This window comes from Typha latifolia, chromosome 11 (genome assembly GCF_019914945.1).
Source record: "Typha latifolia isolate L0001 chromosome 11, TyphaL0001v2, whole genome shotgun sequence".
NCBI lineage: Eukaryota > Viridiplantae > Streptophyta > Magnoliopsida > Poales > Typhaceae > Typha > Typha latifolia.
Window position 1 is genome coordinate 6,329,870 of NC_133096.1, and position 17,845 is coordinate 6,347,714.

Sequence of the window (17,845 nt, forward strand, 5' to 3'; positions counted from 1 at the left end):
AAAATAAAGCAAACTGTAAAGTGTTTTGATCAATTTCCCTATAATTTGAAGTAATTTCTTCGCTTAGAAATTTAGGTTGTCAGAACATGGAGGTTCTCTCAACCTTGTTTGTTATAAGAAACACCTTTCAAATTTAAAAATCTTCAAAGAACATAAAGTTTTGGTCTAGCAAACAAATCGTTCTCACATTTTATGCACTAAATGCAATTCAGAAGTGGACACTTAAATGCCTAAATGTGAATGAACGATTCACAGAAGAGCGCCATCATCTTCCCCCTCCAAGAACATAATCTACTAAAATCACGACGTCATAGAAGAATCACTACTGCTCATCCCATTCATCATTCTTGTATGAAACCAGTGTATCCACTTTATGTATCTGCATCAACCAATGTAGAGAAAAAGAAAAATTAGCAAGGAATTCATGGGACTAAATATGATAGATAAGTGAGATGCTTGAAGTTACCTTGGTGTCAAAAGAGTGAAGCTTGACCATTTGGGGATTCTTAATCAGTTTAGCATCGCTCTCAATCCAAGTAAATGGAACAGCAACATCTTTATCAGTGTAGGCTAACACATCAAACACACCTAAAATGGAAGAAGTGCATACAATTTATAGAATTCCTCCTCTAAATTAATGCGTCAAGTGCATATAAGATAGAAAAAATAATTACATGGCTCATCAAGGCAAGGCAGGTAGGTGATGCAAGAAGCAATCTGACGCATGATTGCTTGAATCTCCCTCATGATTTCTTTGTCACTCTTCTCCCTTATGACCCTGAAATAGATAGAATGGTGCACGTAAGATCAAATGGTTTACCTGCATTTATTAGTGAGTCCTTTTCTTGCATAAGGAGGAGATAACTTACCCCTTCTCAACAACTTCAGATTCGGTTTCTATGTTAAAATTCCATCTCTCCAAAACCTCTGAGGTAGCCTTGCTCATTATCACAAGAACAACCCTTTGCAACTTCCCAGATTCCAACCATTCTTTTTTCAAAAAACAAACACACATCAACATCACCAGATACTAAAACTTAGATTGGAAACAGGAAAGAGGAGAACATAACAAAACTCTACCTGATAACTGGGAAGTGAGGCTAGAAATGAATGATTTGACGCCCTCATCCTGGGTCAGCAGCATCGTGAGCCCGTACTTCTTCACCTTGGCAAAGCTTTCTTCTGGATAAACTCCGCGATTGTAGAGAACACTGCAATTCCCAGAATAAACAATCTAGAAAACAAAAAAAAAACCCAGGAATCCAAATGTACAAAAGGGGGGAAAATCCCGAAAATTTTCCATTAGGGAACCTAATCGGCTTACCTATTGGCTGCGTAACCTGCAACAGAGACATTTCAACAAACATGAGTCGGGCTAGATGCAAAGAAGTGAGAAATGGAGAGGAAATGGGAAGAAGGATGTACCAAAGAACTCGCTGACGATGGCGGCGGAGCCCTTAAGAGTGATGATGTCCTTCGAGATGGTTCTTGAAGCCATCGAAATCCTTCTTCTTTTTCCTGTTCTGGAGATGGAAGACGGCTACGGAATAGGGGAGAGAGGGTGGAATTAAGAAGGAAGAGAGAGAGAGAGAGAGAGAGAGAGAGAGAGAGAGAGAGAGAGAGAGTGAGAGAGTTAACGGCTAGTTTTTTCTTTCCCTGCCGGTGATGTTCTTGAGAGTTTTGATTTGAGGCCACTACAACGGTCACTATTACCCTTCTTTTAAATTAGGCCTCATCCAACGGTCGAGAGAGTGGTGGGACCCACCTTATGTTTGGTACTCCTCGTGAGCTGCGCCGTTGGATGGAAGTGGAACATCTCATAGTGGATGATAAAAAGATTGGTACCAGGGATATTATTTATTTTGTTTTCCATTTTATATTGTTATGATTTGGTTTCCGGACAAAATTTTTGTTGAAATTTCAAACTAAAAAAATAAAAATAAAAAATAAATCAAATTTTAGTCCCAGGATGAAAAAAAAACCAACAGAGATCTTTCATCTTAGAATTAAGAAAATTTATTAAAAAAATCACCCAACTTTTTGTCCTTTATTATTATTACCTCACATTTTTTGTCCATTATATCATATAGATATCCATTATTTGGTCTTTATATTTTATATTTAATATTTAATATCTTAATTTTTTTTTTATATTTCTTAGTGGATAGATATTAATATAGATGAGTATAGATACATAATGATCTTAATACCATTAAATACATTTTTAAGAAATAAAATAAGAGCAATAGAGAACTAGATTTTTGTAAGTCAAATGGGAGGTATTTTAGTTTTCCATTTTGAATGAAGGCCTAACCTATTATGCTAAATATGCCACTGGCTAACGAGCAATAATGAACTAAAATATTTCAATGCGGTCCAAACCTGGTCTGGTCTATCTTGACTAACTCATGGGTAGGCCGGCGAATATATGTCTAACCAAATCCCAAACTAGCTCGCTTAGTCCAAACTAGCTAATTAGATAACTTTATCTTCTGACCTAGTAAAACGTCGAATTCGAATAAAACTAGTTGGTTATCCAAGCCTATACCATTCCCTCAACAAAACCCTACTAAGTTCAATATACCTCTTTAGGTAACTCTCTCATATATGAGATTTTTGCATAAGTTAGGATTTAGTTTTGTTCCTGTGGCCTATATTTGCTTTATCTCTTCTATTTAAATTAGATTATGAGAAAGAAAAAGATAATGAGCCTTTTCTTTATCCATTCCTTCAATTTTGCATAATTGATCCTACTCATTCTTTGATTTGTTGTTGTACACTCAAATTGTTTCTGTTTTCGATAAGCTTCTCAATTTAGGAATTAAATTCACTAACAAAAGAGTTGTACTAGGATCTATGAATTGATTCATATGATCCATTGATAATTTGTATCTATACTTATCGGTCTCCTTCTTTTACTAAAAAGCCAGTGATCTAGTTTTTGATGAAACTTACCAAAATACTCCACCCTAAGATTAAAAATAATAGCAGAATGCTACAAACAAGTTCAACACCAAAATAGAGAGTAGTAAACTTCCAGCTTAAACCAAGCACACCTCAACAATTCCAATCTAGACAACTAAAATACTCCCTATCATTTGCATTTATGTGAAGATATGTTGTATTCAAGTCTCATTCTTTCGGCCATCACCTTTGTCCACTTGCTCCAAAAAAAATATCTTTGTTATTTGTAAATATTATTCAGGGTCATCTCCTCTTCCAGCTTAATAAGTTTCCAGCAATTATCTTCTTCTTGCCTCTTTGTCTTCTTATTATTTCTATTCTAGCCTCTCAATTTTTGTCTCAACCTCCTAATTTCACTATCTTAGCAAATTGTCTCAAGAGTAACGGAGCCTTCATGATGCATATCATGTATCAAATCCGACATCCTATCCATTTGTTTCATCTTCTACATTTTTCACTAGCTTAATTATTGTGGAGAAAATTGTTTAGTGATTGATGATGGCTTAGCTCAATGGCTTGGCTTAGTTGATAGCTTGGCGGTACAGTTAGCTGAGAGGAGTAGCTCGGCAGCGCGATAGCTTGGAGCAATGTCTCTTAGCGGCGTTTAGTTTGGAGCAATAGTTCGGTGACACATATAGCTTGAAATCTAAACTAAGCAGCTTATTATATTAGTTAAAGCTTAATTGAGTCTTAATGTCTTTGTATTTAGGGAGAAAGAGTTTCCACTAACTTCTTCTGGGCCTCTCGCCGCCTCAGATCCGCATTCTGCCCTTCCAATCGCTACCCAGACTCCCAAGGAGGCCCATCTCTCGGGCCCATCAGGCTCTCTTGAACCCTAGCTTTCTTCCTTCTACTTGGGATTAATAATACAAAATGGCATATGTTCTCGATCTCCCTTTTGGTGTCTAGCATCTCTCGCGGCCTCGGTGAGGAAGATATCTTGGCTGAGGAATTAGCAGCTAATTTTGTGGATGACTTGCAATTTTCGTGTGTTTGGCATTGTAATCAACCGTAGTGTTTCTTGTTTTATTTCGCTTCCCTTTCTTACATGGAGATTTAGGCCTGATTGTGTCGTGATCTCACCTTGTTTTCATTCCCTGGAGGGAGTACAAAGCCGAGCCAATTCAACATCCTCCTATCATCAGCAGAAGCAAAAATACCAAGTAACTGATTTTTCTCTTAAGCCGGAAGAGGAAGTATATGCACGAGAAATCAGGAGAGTAATTCTGAAAGGTCCTAATGGGACAGTTGAGGATGTGATTCAGTCTCTTAAATCCGACCAATTCTGTCCGAGAATCCAAATTACACCCCAACTTGTTGATAGTTTACTTCAGAAATTTGGAGATGATTGGAAATCTGCTTCGGGTTTCTTTGAGTGGGTCCGTTTGCAATTTGATTACAAGCACACTCCATATGCATGTAATAAGTTGGTGGATTTACTTGGGAAGATGAAACAAATGGATAGGATGTGGGATTTGGTACATGATATGCATCATGAAGGCTCTGTTACTCTTGAGACAATTGCCAAGATCATGAGAAGACTTGCAGGGGCAAGGAGATGGAAAGATGCCATAGCATTATTTGATAAGTTAGAATCTATGGGCTTTGAAAGAGACACAGAAAGTATGAATCTTTTGCTTGATACTCTGTGCAAAGAGAAGAAAGTTGAGGTTGCTCATGAAGCATATCAAGTGATCAAGGATCACATTCCCCCCGATGCTTACACTTTCAACATTTTTGTACATGGCTGGTGCAGTGCTCGCAGGATTGACGAAGCCATGTGGACAATCCAGGAGATGAGAGGCAGGGGATTTAAACCTTCAGTAATAACATATTCTACTGTTCTCCAAGCTTACTGTAACCAAGGCAATTTCCGGAAGGTTTATGAGCTTCTTGATTTAATGGCTTCTGAAGGTTGTCCTCCAAATGTTGTCACATACACCACAATTATGAACTCTCTTGCTAAGTCAGGAAAACTTGATGAAGCGTTGGGTATAACTCAGAGAATGAAGTCATCTGGTTGTAATTTAGATACGCTCTTCTACAATTCTTTGATCAACATTCTAGGGAGAGCAGGTCAACTACATGAGGCTTCTCAGATCTTTGAGGTAGAGATGCAGATGAATGGGGTAGCTCGTAATATTTCTACTTTCAATACAATGATATCCATTTTTAGCTACCACGGTCAAGAACAAAGTGCTCTTGATGTCCTGAAGGAAATGGAAAGATCTTCTTGTAAGCCTGACCTTCAGACATATCGGCCACTCCTCAGGTTATTTTTCAGTAAGAGAGAGCTAGACGATCATCTTCACAGTTTGTTGAATGATATTATCTATAAACATAATCTAAGTTTAGATCTTGACACATATACGCTTCTGATTCATGGGCTTTGCAAAGTAGGTGAGGTTGACTGGGCATGTGCCCTCTTTGATGAGATGATAGGTCGAGAAATATTTCCTAGGCCACAAACATGTGAACTCCTTATGGATGAAGCTGAAAGGAAAAATATGGAGGCTACTGTAGAAAGGATCCAAACTACAATGAATCGAGTTCATAATTTCCATTGACATATATGAGGAGATTCAGTGTTCATGTGGTACATATATGTCCTATTCCTTTTCGGAGTTTTCCTGTTTCTGTGTATTAGTAATTATATTTCTGCATTTTTTTTTGTAAATTGGATCCAGCTCAATTATTCATTTACAGAGCCACTAACATTTATAAAGAGAATGATTAAATTTGTTGAGAAAAGATGCAGGCACCTGCAGACTTTTGTTTTGTTCTTAGTAATGTGGGGCCAGTAGGGTGGTTGTGTATCTAGGTGATCTAATTCTAGTGCACTTCGAAACCCAAATGCTCTCAGAAGTATCCAATAGGAGGCTATCTTATGTTAGCATGGCTTGATGTTTCCTGGTTCCCATTGTATACATATCTACTATCTTCCTCTTCTTTTAGCATTATACTTTTTGACTATCAGTCAGATAAAGATTGAACATTTGCACTCTGTCAACATATTTAAATGGATAAATTCTTAATATTATGTTTCCTTTTCTCCTTTTTAAACCTTATACTGATGAAGGAAAAATCATAGACGTGCTCATAGTTCTGATGCTTGAATTGGACAGTACTGATTGAGAACACAATTATTAAATTGTATCCTAACTTTTGCATATTTTCCATTGGCTATTGCCTTTTGGAATACAAACTTGAGACTTAGTTCTTTCTACAGTCTTGTAATTTACATATTTGTCCTCATATATATTCTAATTTCAAGTTTTTTAAAAACTAATTATCACTATGTGATTATCCCTTAACAGTAATATTTGATTATATCTTACTTAGGCTACAGTGAAATGAACGTGCTCAGATTCTATACATTTTCTTTGTTTCTTTTCTGTCTTCTTCTTCTTTCGCCTAACTATGATCAAGCTCAAAGTTCTTTGTTATCGGGATATTGAACTCTGATCAGAGCTGAAGATGGCAGCATCTCCTTTCCTCCTCCTGTATTCCTTCTTCCCCTTTCTTCTGTTGTAGCAATCCTAAGCTCACTTTTAAGCTACAGTTATGTAGCGCTCAGTTTGTTCAAGCGTTTGAGATCAAAAAGTGAAGTGGGCTGGCATTATATTAAGTCAATGAACCAAGACTTAGATTGTTGGCTTGGCCCGATTGGTTACTAGATGCGACTGCCGCCAGATGAATCCACTATGAAAGTTGCCATGGACACTATTTAAAACATTGTTCCCATATGGTTGAATGATGGATTTATTGAGTTCTGATGATTGAAGTGTCAATATAACTAGGAGGATGGCTCTCTTATCAAAATAGAATCAATGTCCCTAACAATTCTTTCTTCATCTTTTATGTCAAACATGATTTAAACAGCCAATTATTATGATGGAATCTTGCTTTAATGGATATTTTTGGATGAATTTGTAGCTTCTGTTTTATCCTAACTAATATATACAAATGTACATATTAGTATTATATCATTTGTTGCAGACTCTATATGCATTGCATCTGATACAAAAGGGAGAAAATATTGGCAATGAGTTGCACAGGACTGTTGAGACGAGCCATTATTTCCAAGGGGGCAGTTCTGTTGGTGGGAAGCAGAGTTTTTGCAGTAGCTGGTGGTAAGGCAAAAAAGAGTTCTAAAGGTGTTTCAGGTGGTGATGGTCCTAGAGCTTCAGTGCTCAGTAAAGAACTGCAGAGCACCATGGTCTTTGGGGCAAAATTCTCAAGGATGGTACAGATCCGATATTGCAGGATTCTGAGTATCTTGACTCGCTGTGGTATTTGCTGAACAAGTGGTTCCCGTTGGAGTAGAAAGGATTCAGAAGCTCTTTCTTCTGAAGATCTTAAACATTTTGTTAAGCTGGACAACCTGACGCAGTATAAAAGAAAATAATGCTATCAGGGCCAAAAACTGATTTCAGAGTTGCAAGAGACTATATTTCTACCTTCTTTCCCCTCTCAAGCCATGCTCTTATCTCAAGTCTCTGCTGCCAATGTGATTTGCTCTACGTTCATGTCCTGAAAGAGTTGTGTTACTGAAGTTTTGCAAACTTATGTAGTTATAACATGCCATATCTATCTTATTGTTACTTATCATGGAAGATGCTACCTCAACAATGGAAGAATACTATTAATTTTTCGGATCTAATTGTTGTAAATTTATCCTCTTCTGGCTTCCAGAAAATTTATAGGTGGTCACCACTATTTGGTGCTGGTATTGCTCATAGCAAATGTATAGCCATAATATCAATGAGACTTTTGTTCTTCAAGAGTTAAACCTTATATTGTTGACTCAGATTTCTTCTCTGAAAATATTCAAGTGTTTCTATTGTACTCAAGACATTTTGTCCCCTCGATTCTTATGGCATTTTTCCGTATTCTAATATCAGTACATCTCAGTATAGGATTTGGGAATCAAAAACAGGTAGAAATTTTGCGACATTTCCCATTGCTAGTTTCGCAAGATCAGTTTTCATTTTTGTTTCAATCTTTTTTTTTTTTTTTCCTTCATCACTTGTTTCAGTGTATTCTGAGAAAATTCTGATCATCTATTCACCTTGTATGACATTTTAACTTTCTACTTGCTGAAACTTTAGCAAGCAGACACTTTTTAGGATGATTCTTTATACTCAATCTGTTCTTATAACCTCAATAAGATATATGACGGTATCATAAAAGTGACTCTATAATTAAATTTAGGGAAATTTGTATATAGCATATTGTCTTGTAATAAAATTACAGTTTATATTTTATATTTTTACTATTTATAAATTGAGCTTGATGATTTAGTGAATATTTACAGAAAATATTCCGAGTTAGATTTAAACTAACACTATGAGAATATTCCATTAAGTAAAGATATTTTATTTAAAACTACTGCCTCCTCCTTGTATATAATCCACAAATATTTTTTATTTGAAACTCCATTATTGCTCTCCTGGTTTGGGACTAAATCATCTCTTGATAAATTTATATTTGTTCTCTCTTTGTCTAAAATTACTTTGATTTATAATTCTCCAATCGTATCCTAATCCCTATGGAATATTTAGCTCGGTAAAGTCAAAGTTTACTACTCATCTCATTATCATTGTCTAAATATAATCCTATATTTATTTATTTTTTTTTTGAAAGAAAGTACGTAGACTAATTTTTCATTTATCTTGCAAATTGTTACAACTTATACAAAGATACAAAAAAAAGGGAAATAGAATATCAATCATTTAATAAGCCCTACACATGGCTAATAAACTGACTAAGCAAACAAGTAAGCATGTTATCAATTGAACATAACCCAAGCAATCAAGGAGCATCAAGAAGCTTAAAAGAATGCACAAGAATAAGTGATTCAGCATTCTATGGCGAAATGAGTACCACAATAGAACTAAAAGAGCAACCTGCAGAATAAAGTAAAGTCCTAAAAATAAATAAAAAAAGAGCTCGATTGCATAGCAGAACCAGCTTCTCACAAGCACAGAAAACCCACAACAAGCATGGCTAAAATAGAAATATGTAGAAAATGTAAAATGAGACAAATATAGCATAGCTTACAAAAAAGAAAGAAAACCAAGACGGCACCAACGATAGCTGCCATTATTGGCACCCTCAATGGTGGGCCTAGTAGCTGTTGAAGTGGCTGGGTGCGGCACAGAGTGGATTCGGAGGTGGGGCAATGAACAGCGACGCCATCCTGTATTGACCCACAACAAGCATGGCGAAAACAAAATTATATAGAAAATGTAAAAGGAGACAAATAGAGCATAGCTTGACAAAAGAGAGAGAAAACTAAGACGGCATCGACGATAGCTGCCGTTATTGACATCCTCAATGGTGGGCCTAGCAACGGTCGAAGTGGAGGTAGTCGAGTGTGTGGTGTAGGGGCCAAGGGTAGGGTGCGACAGGGAGTGGATCCAAAGTAGGGCCAAAGGAGGGGAAGGAGGGAAATGAATGGTGGCGCCAAGGGAGAGTGGAGGCCGAGGTAAGGAGCGACGACGACGGTGGTCAGAGGGATGACGCCAAGGGGTGAGGGTGCAACCGCGGTTGCGCCAGCCGGTATTGAGGGCGGCTTCGTTGAGGGAGTATACTAGCTTGGCCGTGGCTAAGAGCAGTTCGAGGGAGTGGAGAGGCAAAGATGTGGTTGACGCACGATGGCAACGAGGGGGAGAAGAGAGATGGCTGGGGAGCAGCAATAAAGCTACAAAAACAACAAATTTTAGGGGAGAGGAAGGGAAAGAGAGAGAAGGAAAAGGAAAAGGAAATTGAGATTTGCTCTTAGAGGGAGGGGAAAAAGAGGATAAGAACTAGCTAGTGGTGCGAAGAAGAAGATCCCTCTTAGAGGGAGGGGAAAAGCCCCTGTGCCAAACCCTACCGAGCTAGGGTTGACGCAAGGCACAGTAATCTTTGAAAGAGTACAAAAGTTAAAATCCTATATTTGTTGTTTTGCTATTTATATATTAGTTAGCAGTAGTCCACCCAACCTTATTGATGTTAAGTTTGACTTTTTATTCTTGCATTTGACTTTGTCTTACTCTTCAAATAAAGAAACTCCCTCCCAAATATTGATTTCCTTCCACGGTGGTCTCCAACTCCTCAGCAATCAATCATCAAAGTTTTCTAAATCACATTGATTGATTCCTAAATCGTTGTCTTCGATCCTCTTCGTCACTTTCCTTTCTAGAAATTTAAACACCCTTCTTTCTCTATATATATTGCACGAATGAATGAGCCAACTCTTGTAGAAGGTGGTGATGGCTGGGGGTGCGGAGAGGAAGAAGAATAAGCCAAACATGGGTCGGCAAAATATCAAGATCAAGATCAAGCGCATCGCGAGCGAGGAAGCCCGCCAGGTCTGCTTCTCCAAGCGTCGTGCCAGGCTCTTCAAGAAGATGAATAAGCTCTCCATCCTCTATGGCGCCGAGATCGACATTGTCATGTCCCCCCCGTCCTTTCGGGAAGCCCTTCTCCTTCGGCCATCCCACCCTCTTCTCGACCGCTTTCTCACTGGCGGCCGCCACGCGCATGCGTTAAACTACGCATCCAGCGACAATCTGACAACTCCCACGCTGTTGTCGTCTACAAGTTGAATTGGCAGCAGGCCGAGTTGGCGGCAATGCTGGGTGTGGGGAAGAAGGGGAAAGAGGTGCTCGAGGAGGCGGTGAGGGCGAGGAGGGTAGGGTTCGTGTGCATGTGGGAGGCCAACGTGGAGGAGATGGGGCTACCAGAGCTGGAGAGTTTCAAGGTGGCGCTCGAGAGGATGAAGGGTGAGGTGGCGATGAGGGCTGATATGTTGCTCATCAAGGCGGCGATGGCGCAGGCGCAAGCCGATCACGAGTTTAATGCGTCTGTGAGATTTGATAGTGGAGTTGTGGAGAGGAAGCTGTTGATGCTTCTTTTTCCTCCTCCTAATGCTGCTGGATTTGATTATACCCATGCTCATGGATTCTTTTGATTATTAGGCTTACATGAAGGAAATAACTCTGTTTGAATATCTTGTTCCGTGTTAAAGAGGCGTGAGGCTTAAAAGGGAAAATGGCTTGTGCATTATTCAATGATCTACACATTGTCTTATTTCTCGATTGTTTTGATTGTTATATAATCACTACCGATGATTTGATCTTTGATTTAGATGTTGCACCACTGATGCCCAGTTACACAATTGCTGCTTCAATTCTCCAAACAAAATTATAATTTTGGATGATGTCATATTTCTCACTTAATCGTTTCAACTTAACCTGAAGGCATGAAACGACATTAATTTCTTTGCAGTTAAGATTCCAGCGGATGCCTGTATGACGAACTTCGTTTTCTCTAAGAGTGAAGATAATGGAGTTTACGACCACATAAATGGGATGGACTACCATATTTCTATTTCTGGAGGAATTCTGAAGGAACCCCAATGCACATTGCTCACATTATTATTGAAATGGCACAAATTGCAAAGGTAATTATTATAAATATGTCTCTTTATACATCCTCATTTGCTAGCTAGAGTGCTTTATACTTTCCGTAGGCAAGCAATTTTGAACAATGTATTATTGGCATATATCAATCAAATGAGAATTATTTAGTGAGAAACATCTTCCAATATATGAAGGTAGATTATCTCTTATAATATGTAAAGAAGGAAGATTCAATAGCAGGCTCTTGCTTTCACTTTTGGTTTTGGCAATTTCAGTTAATTACTGTATTTCCTAAATTTATAAAAAAAGTTCATTAAAAATTTGAAATGATATAAATCCAAAAACCTAGAAACTATAGGAAGAATAAGAAAAACTATGAATATCTTAAGGATAAGGAAGGTGGTGACAACATCTTCCATAATCCTCACCTTGAGTAGCAATTATAGACTTAGAGTAGCAGCTACTAAAACTGTTGTTAGTAACAGCTGACAGAGCAATTACTGGGTGTAGCAAAGGTGGCAGAGCCACTTGTGGTGCCACATTGAAATTTTAATCGAAATCAAAATGCCATGGCAGTTCAAGGGCATCAGCAATGCAGTAGCAAAGCCTAACTTGAAGAACATTATAGTATTTTGGCCAGACTCAATCATATCCACTACTGGATAGGCTTCAAGCTTATCCACTACTAGATCGATAAGGGTAAAATACAACACCGTTTTGATCTTATCCATTCCTTTCTAAATATCTACAAAAGATATTTGTTAGGATAACTTAGTAGCTAAGTTTTTTTTCCTATATAAAGAGATTGAACTCACTATTTGTATTTTATCTAAAATTTAAATAAATAAAAAATAAATGAGACTTTATCAAGATAGCTCTTCTCTAAGTGGTAGTAAAGACTTTCTCTCTTTTTCACTTTTATACTAACTTTAGTTTGAGACTTATTTTATCTTGCGAAGAAGTTGGATCACAGTGCGGACTTGCTAAAATACTCACAAATGTTAAATCTATGACAAGTAGTATTAGAGTTGTCGACAAAGTGCTGTCGCAACCGATCAAGCGCTATTGCAATCGACAAAGTGCTGCTGCAATGTCGTCTTCCGAAGCAGCCATCATTATTGTCATGCCCAAGGAGAAGCACCAAAAGTGTGACAAAAGTAAGAAGCCTCTAAGGGAGTTTGTGCCTGTAGAGGATCGTATGGTCGCACTTGAGAGCTGCTTTGAGCACGTTGATGATCGACTAGAAATGTTGGAGAATCTCAACATTAGCTTTGAAGACAACCTACGCGCGGTGGAAGAAAGCGCCCAAGCTACAATGGATTCTTTCAAGTCTCAATTTTGTGAGTTCAAGACGGAGCTTGATCGGCAAAATATTAAGAGAGTTGCTCGGGCAACTACTTATGAGGATCTTTGGTCCAAAGTTGACGAGGTTGATAGTCTCAAGTTGAAGGTAAGTCTTTATGAAAGGGCTATTGCAAAAGGAGGTGATGTTGTGAAGAGCACACCTACGTTGCGCATCTTAGAGCCGCAAGAGTTCATTGGATGCGCAATGTAAAGGAGTTGAGAACTTCTTTTGGGGGCATGGAGCAGCACCTTAAAGCATTACGACTAGAGGACGAGCCATGTATTTCACAGACGATGCCATGCTGTGGTGGTGTAGATGATCGATGGAAACCGAGAAGGGTCTTTGCCAAATCGACTCTTGGGTAGACTTGAAGCGCGAGCTAAAAGCACAGTTCTACCCTGAAAATGTTGAGTTCTTGGCTCGAAAGAACTTGTAAAGGCTGAAGCATAGCTGGACTCTTGCTGACTACATCAAAGTGTTCACCCATTTGATGTTGTCCAAATTAAATATGTTAGAAGAAGATTGCGTAATTTTCTTCCTTGACGGATTGCAGCCATGGGCATACAAAGAGTTAGTGGCCAGAGGAGTTAATGACCTCAATACCGCTATCTCTATTGCAAAAAAACTTTCCTAGTATGAGCGGAGAAGTGATCATGTTGCCAAGCCAAAATCGCTGGCATTTGGTGATGGTAATGGCAATGGCCACGACAATGGCAGCCAAAAAGTCTGCAAGGTAAACGATGAAGCACTCGAGCGATGATCGACACCGACATAACCCACAACTTCATGCCACTCGTAGAGGCCAAATGGCTCAGCCTCAAGCTAGAGAAGGAAAATAGTAAGTAAACGCTATAAACTCCAAGTCTTGCTCAGTTTTAGGCATGGCCAAAGATGTCAAAATCCAGCTTGGCTCATGAAGAGGGCAGACTGACATAACGGTGACAAACCTCGATGACTTCTAACTCATCGTCGATTTGGAACTTCTTATTGCCACCAAAGTCGTGCCAATGCCACATCTTGGACAAAGTTATGCCGTGTGTTGAGCGAAACAACGAATGTCAAGATGCGCAAGACATCAATGGCAAGAAGTAATGAGGGTGCAGTTGAAGAACTGCCACTACGCGACTTGGAGCAGCAACATCCACACAAGAGATAGTGGAGTTTCTAGAAGAGCAGCAAAGTTGGATAGTCTTTTGGACCATTTTCTAGGACTGAGAGTGGACAAGTTACAAGAAAATTCAATTTAGGAACGGCTCAAGGTATAGACGTTTTCATTTGTCCAACATAGGATGGAATAGAGTACCTTAGAGTTGCTACAATTGTTGGAGGACCCGCCACATGGGGAGAGATAATAGAGCACCCCATGGAGGATGGCATCCAGTTTCTCATAACGACAACACTAGTCATCCTAGTTTGAAGCAATTAGAAACAGATCATGGAGAGAATAAATTATTGCCATCGGTTACCTCGGGCAACCCTCCTCCACCCACTGAGGCCACAAGATTGTTGTGGTTGCCAAATATCATTGGATTGGCCCATCGGCGGCAATTTCGCCAGCGACCACCCCTTTTGCTTCTTCCACTCTTCTCCTTCCTCTTCATAGAGAGAGAAGACTTGGTTGAGATCAAAAGATCTTGAACCGTAATTGGGTTGGCCTGACCCAAATTTTGATTCAGGGCCAGATTCGGGTTAGTTGGATCTGAAAAGACCCAACCTAAAAGAACTAATCTGGAATTGGCTGCAGTTAGGCCCCAACCTAAAAGAATTAATTCTCACACAACAAAGCCCAACAGGCCAATGGGGCTTCTCTACTGCCAAAGTTATAAAATCGAATTTAGGGAGAATTCAACGGTTACAAGCGTTTCTGCTGCCAATATGTAAGCATGGAATTTGACTTTAATAGCAACAACCAGATCGATCTTATTGTCACCCCAAGATCATAACTATGTCTGACCCACTTGCTCTCCCCTGGGTGCCAATAGTAGAAGTGGCGTCAGGATCTATGATGAGATGTTTGCTTCAGTGGAAATGTTTCGATGAATTTGTAACATCCACTATATGTTAAGTAACATATACAAACGTATGTATTGGTATTAAATCATTTGTGTTCTTCTTTATAGACTATATGCAGTGCATCTGATACAAAAGAGAGTTTAGGAATGGGTTGCACAAGACTGTTGAGATAAGCCTCGGTGCTCTAAAGAACTGAAAAGCACCACTTTTTAGGGTGAATATTCTTGAGGATGGCACAGATTTATTTCTGTTGAAGACCTTAAAATGTTTTGTTAAGCTGGGCAACTCGCCGCAGGTTAAAGAAAATAATGCTGTCAGGGCGAAAAACTAATTTCTACCTTTCTTTCTCCTCTCAAGCTATGTTATGATTTAATGTCTGCCAATGTGATTGCCTACTTTCATGTCTTGAAAGAATTGTACTATGGAAGCTTTGCTAACTTATGAAGTAACACATAAGTTCATTAAGTTTTTCTTTTTCCATCTAGCTGTTGTAACTGTACTTTCCATTTGACTTCTTATTCATTTGCTGAGTCACTATATATATATATATATATATAACACCACAAATTCTTTCAGATTATTATCAATAAGTTCTACAATTACAGTAGCAAGTCCACAACTTGTCATGTGATAATTCTTAAGTTATACCAGATAATATTTGTACATTGCAGCTCAGAGGACTAATTGGGCTATGCTTTCATGTCAATGGCTATTAAATTTCATTTCCCCCTACACAAATGCTTGTGGTCACAGTAGCAACAATGATGACGAGTTGCTGCATATTACTGCAAAATTTCAATACTTGAATGTACACCCACATTTTCATTTTTTATAATCTATAATTTGAGTCCATATTGCTCATATTGTTTTTCTTTCATGATATTTTTGGTGTAAGGTCATCTTGATGTTGTTCTCTTAATTATTCTAGTTTAGCATTTTTAGGCATCAGAGATGGCTCAAGCAAACCTATTACATGTAAAGTTCTTTGACTTTCTATAGTGAGCTATTATGGCTTGATGACTGAGCCTTCCTGTATTTACTAATAGCACATTGTCTATTTGGTGCTTTTATTACTGCATCTAGTCTTCTTGTTGCACCTGAAACATACTACTGTTGTCATACTTGTCATTGAAAAATTTCTGAGTATCATTCCCTTGTTGAACAATACTTCTCCATCTATCCCTACATCATTTTTCTTTGGAATATATGACTGCAAAACAATTAAATATGCATCTGACCCAGTTTTGCAGGATCATTTTTCAATTTTGTTTTGGAATTTTCGATGTATTTTTCCCTCGCCACATCTAGCTTTCAGTGTAATCTGAGCATATTCTGATCATTTTGTATGGCAAGTTTTCTTTCTACTTGCTGAAACTCTAGTAAGTATATAAACTCATCAGTGCTTATAACCTAAACTATAAATTAGTCTTTGGAATACAAAGTTGATTCTATAAGAACCACCTTTTCTCTTGTATTTCTCTTTAGAGAACTGCTCCACAATTTAAACTGCACATCAACATCTTAGTACTGGAAGGTTGATTCCTAATAAATTCTTGAGAGGAAGAGAAAATTATTAAAAGGATTGTGGGGTTAGTTATTGCATGTAGGGTTGGTAGAATTCTCTATCCATGAAGTGCCTCTTGCAGAGCCTGACTTCAAAAAGTTTGCTCCTTTTTTCCTTTGACAAATCTTGAAAAGTTAGCTTGAGATAAAGATAACAAGAAAAAGAGAAAAGATGGGAGAGTGAGGTTTGGACAGAGAGAGAGAGAGAGAGAGAGAGAGAGAGAGAGAGAGAGAGAGAAATAGACAACTCAATCTATTGTGGCAGACCATTGCAAGCTACAATCCATGTGTTCATAAAGTTTTGAAGTGTGAGAAATTTTGAGGCATTTCCACCCACTTTATTTGGCTCCAAACTATGCACATACAATAAATTTTTTATTAAATATCAACCTTAATATTTATATTTTAAGAGAAAATTGAATTCATAACCTCGAGGTTTCTCGCCTCTACGACAAGCCTTTTATTCCTTTATTATCCTGTGATTCTTTTCCTTATGAGCTATCTCTTATTAAGAAACTGAGTATGATTGAAACAGATGGACTATGCTTTTCTATGACTAGAACATTATATGTTAATCATCAAAAGGTTTACACTGTTATGTTTTCTTTGAGTTTTCTTTTGCATATCACCACATCTTATTCATTCATAAGGAATATTCTCAGTATATTTATGATTGGTTAAAATGCCCTTCATATGGTTCACTTGCAAAAGTAGGGAGAAGACATAGGAAGAAGGATATTTTTCAATTCTTATCACCTAACTGGGAGGCCTTTTGTCAAATATAACCAATAACTAAATTGTAGGTTTGTGATATAGACAATAGTGTGAAAGAAGAAAAAGAAAATAACTTTGTCCATTGATTGTGATATTATTTTTTCCCCATCTTCTTTAAACATAACATGTTTCTTTCAACCAAAAAATTATATAAAAAAAATTAAGCATAGCATGTGCTAACTTTAGAAGCATTTATTCTTCTCCTTTGCTAACATTTTCATATCCTATTCTTCAACTGATGATGTATGTACTTCATTATTTGTTTATTCTTCCTTCTGTACATTCTTGCCTTAATATAATATTCTTTTTCCCTAATGTCTGGAATAGCTGCATTTTTCCCCCCTTTTATTACACCAATCCTTTTTCATTCTCCTGAAATGATATAATTGAGAATTCCTTCTCATTCCCCTTTTACTCTGCTTGTTTTTATCCTCTTTATCACCTTTCTATGTACATAAGAAAGTTGGAATATAAACTATGGCCCAACTTAGGTTATTTTTCATATCAAAAAGGTTGGTTTAATCTATTCAAAAAGTCAGTACAAGAAGCACAAGTTGGTCAGGATGGTTTCTTAGATATGATTACTTATTTTAAAAAAAAGTTTCTCATCAAGTTATCTTTAAAAGGACTTAGGAGTATAATTTACTATCAAAGAAGGACAATGTACCAAACAAGAGGGAAGACAAAAAAAGTGTCACTCACCTGTGTGATCACAGGACATGAGCTGAAGTTAATTAGAGTGGTGTCCTATTAAAAGGTGATTATATTAGAGCTT

At 37.8% G+C, this 17,845-nt stretch overlaps 2 protein-coding genes and 1 long non-coding RNA gene across 3 annotated transcripts; 1 reads left to right on the forward strand and 2 right to left on the reverse strand.

The window, feature by feature from the left end:
* Positions 1-132: 132 nt before the first annotated feature.
* On the reverse strand, positions 133-1,669 carry LOC140797938 (mitotic spindle checkpoint protein MAD2). The gene is made up of 7 exons (XM_073151646.1): positions 1,426-1,669; positions 1,325-1,340; positions 1,081-1,211; positions 870-990; positions 675-778; positions 467-588; positions 133-379 (listed from the first exon to the last, which is right to left on the reverse strand). The coding sequence occupies exons 1-7, from the start codon at positions 1,496-1,498 to the stop codon at positions 323-325; spliced, it is 624 nt and encodes a 207-aa protein (XP_073007747.1). The 5' UTR covers positions 1,499-1,669; the 3' UTR covers positions 133-322.
* A 2,145-nt stretch (positions 1,670-3,814) lies between these two features.
* On the forward strand, positions 3,815-7,817 carry LOC140798266 (pentatricopeptide repeat-containing protein At3g04130, mitochondrial-like). The gene is made up of 2 exons (XM_073152071.1): positions 3,815-5,560; positions 6,964-7,817. Exon 1 carries the CDS (start codon positions 3,936-3,938, stop codon positions 5,529-5,531), a length of 1,596 nt encoding a protein of 531 aa, XP_073008172.1. The 5' UTR covers positions 3,815-3,935; the 3' UTR covers positions 5,532-5,560; positions 6,964-7,817.
* LOC140798267 (uncharacterized) lies at positions 7,208-14,312 on the reverse strand. Its single transcript, XR_012110808.1, has 4 exons — positions 14,187-14,312; positions 9,028-9,166; positions 7,425-7,497; positions 7,208-7,348 (listed from the first exon to the last, which is right to left on the reverse strand). It is a non-coding gene; the product is annotated as an uncharacterized lncRNA (long non-coding RNA).
* Between the last annotated feature and the right edge of the window lie 3,533 nt (positions 14,313-17,845).

What these genes read in the sequence shown, in the direction of transcription:
- LOC140797938 (XM_073151646.1), bottom strand. Translation starts at nt 1,498, where the DNA reads ATGGCTTCAAGAACCATCTCGAAGGACATCATCACTCTTAAGGGCTCC. An exon ending in CCTCACTTCCCAGTTATCAG is followed by an intron (nt 991 to 1,080) that starts GTAGAGTTTTGT and finishes TTTTGAAAAAAG; the next exon opens with AATGGTTGGAATCTGGGAAG. An exon ending in GCCTTGCCTTGATGAGCCAT is followed by an intron (nt 589 to 674) that starts GTAATTATTTTT and finishes CTTCCATTTTAG; the next exon opens with GTGTGTTTGATGTGTTAGCC.
- LOC140798266 (XM_073152071.1), top strand. Translation starts at nt 3,936, where the DNA reads ATGACTTGCAATTTTCGTGTGTTTGGCATTGTAATCAACCGTAGTGTT.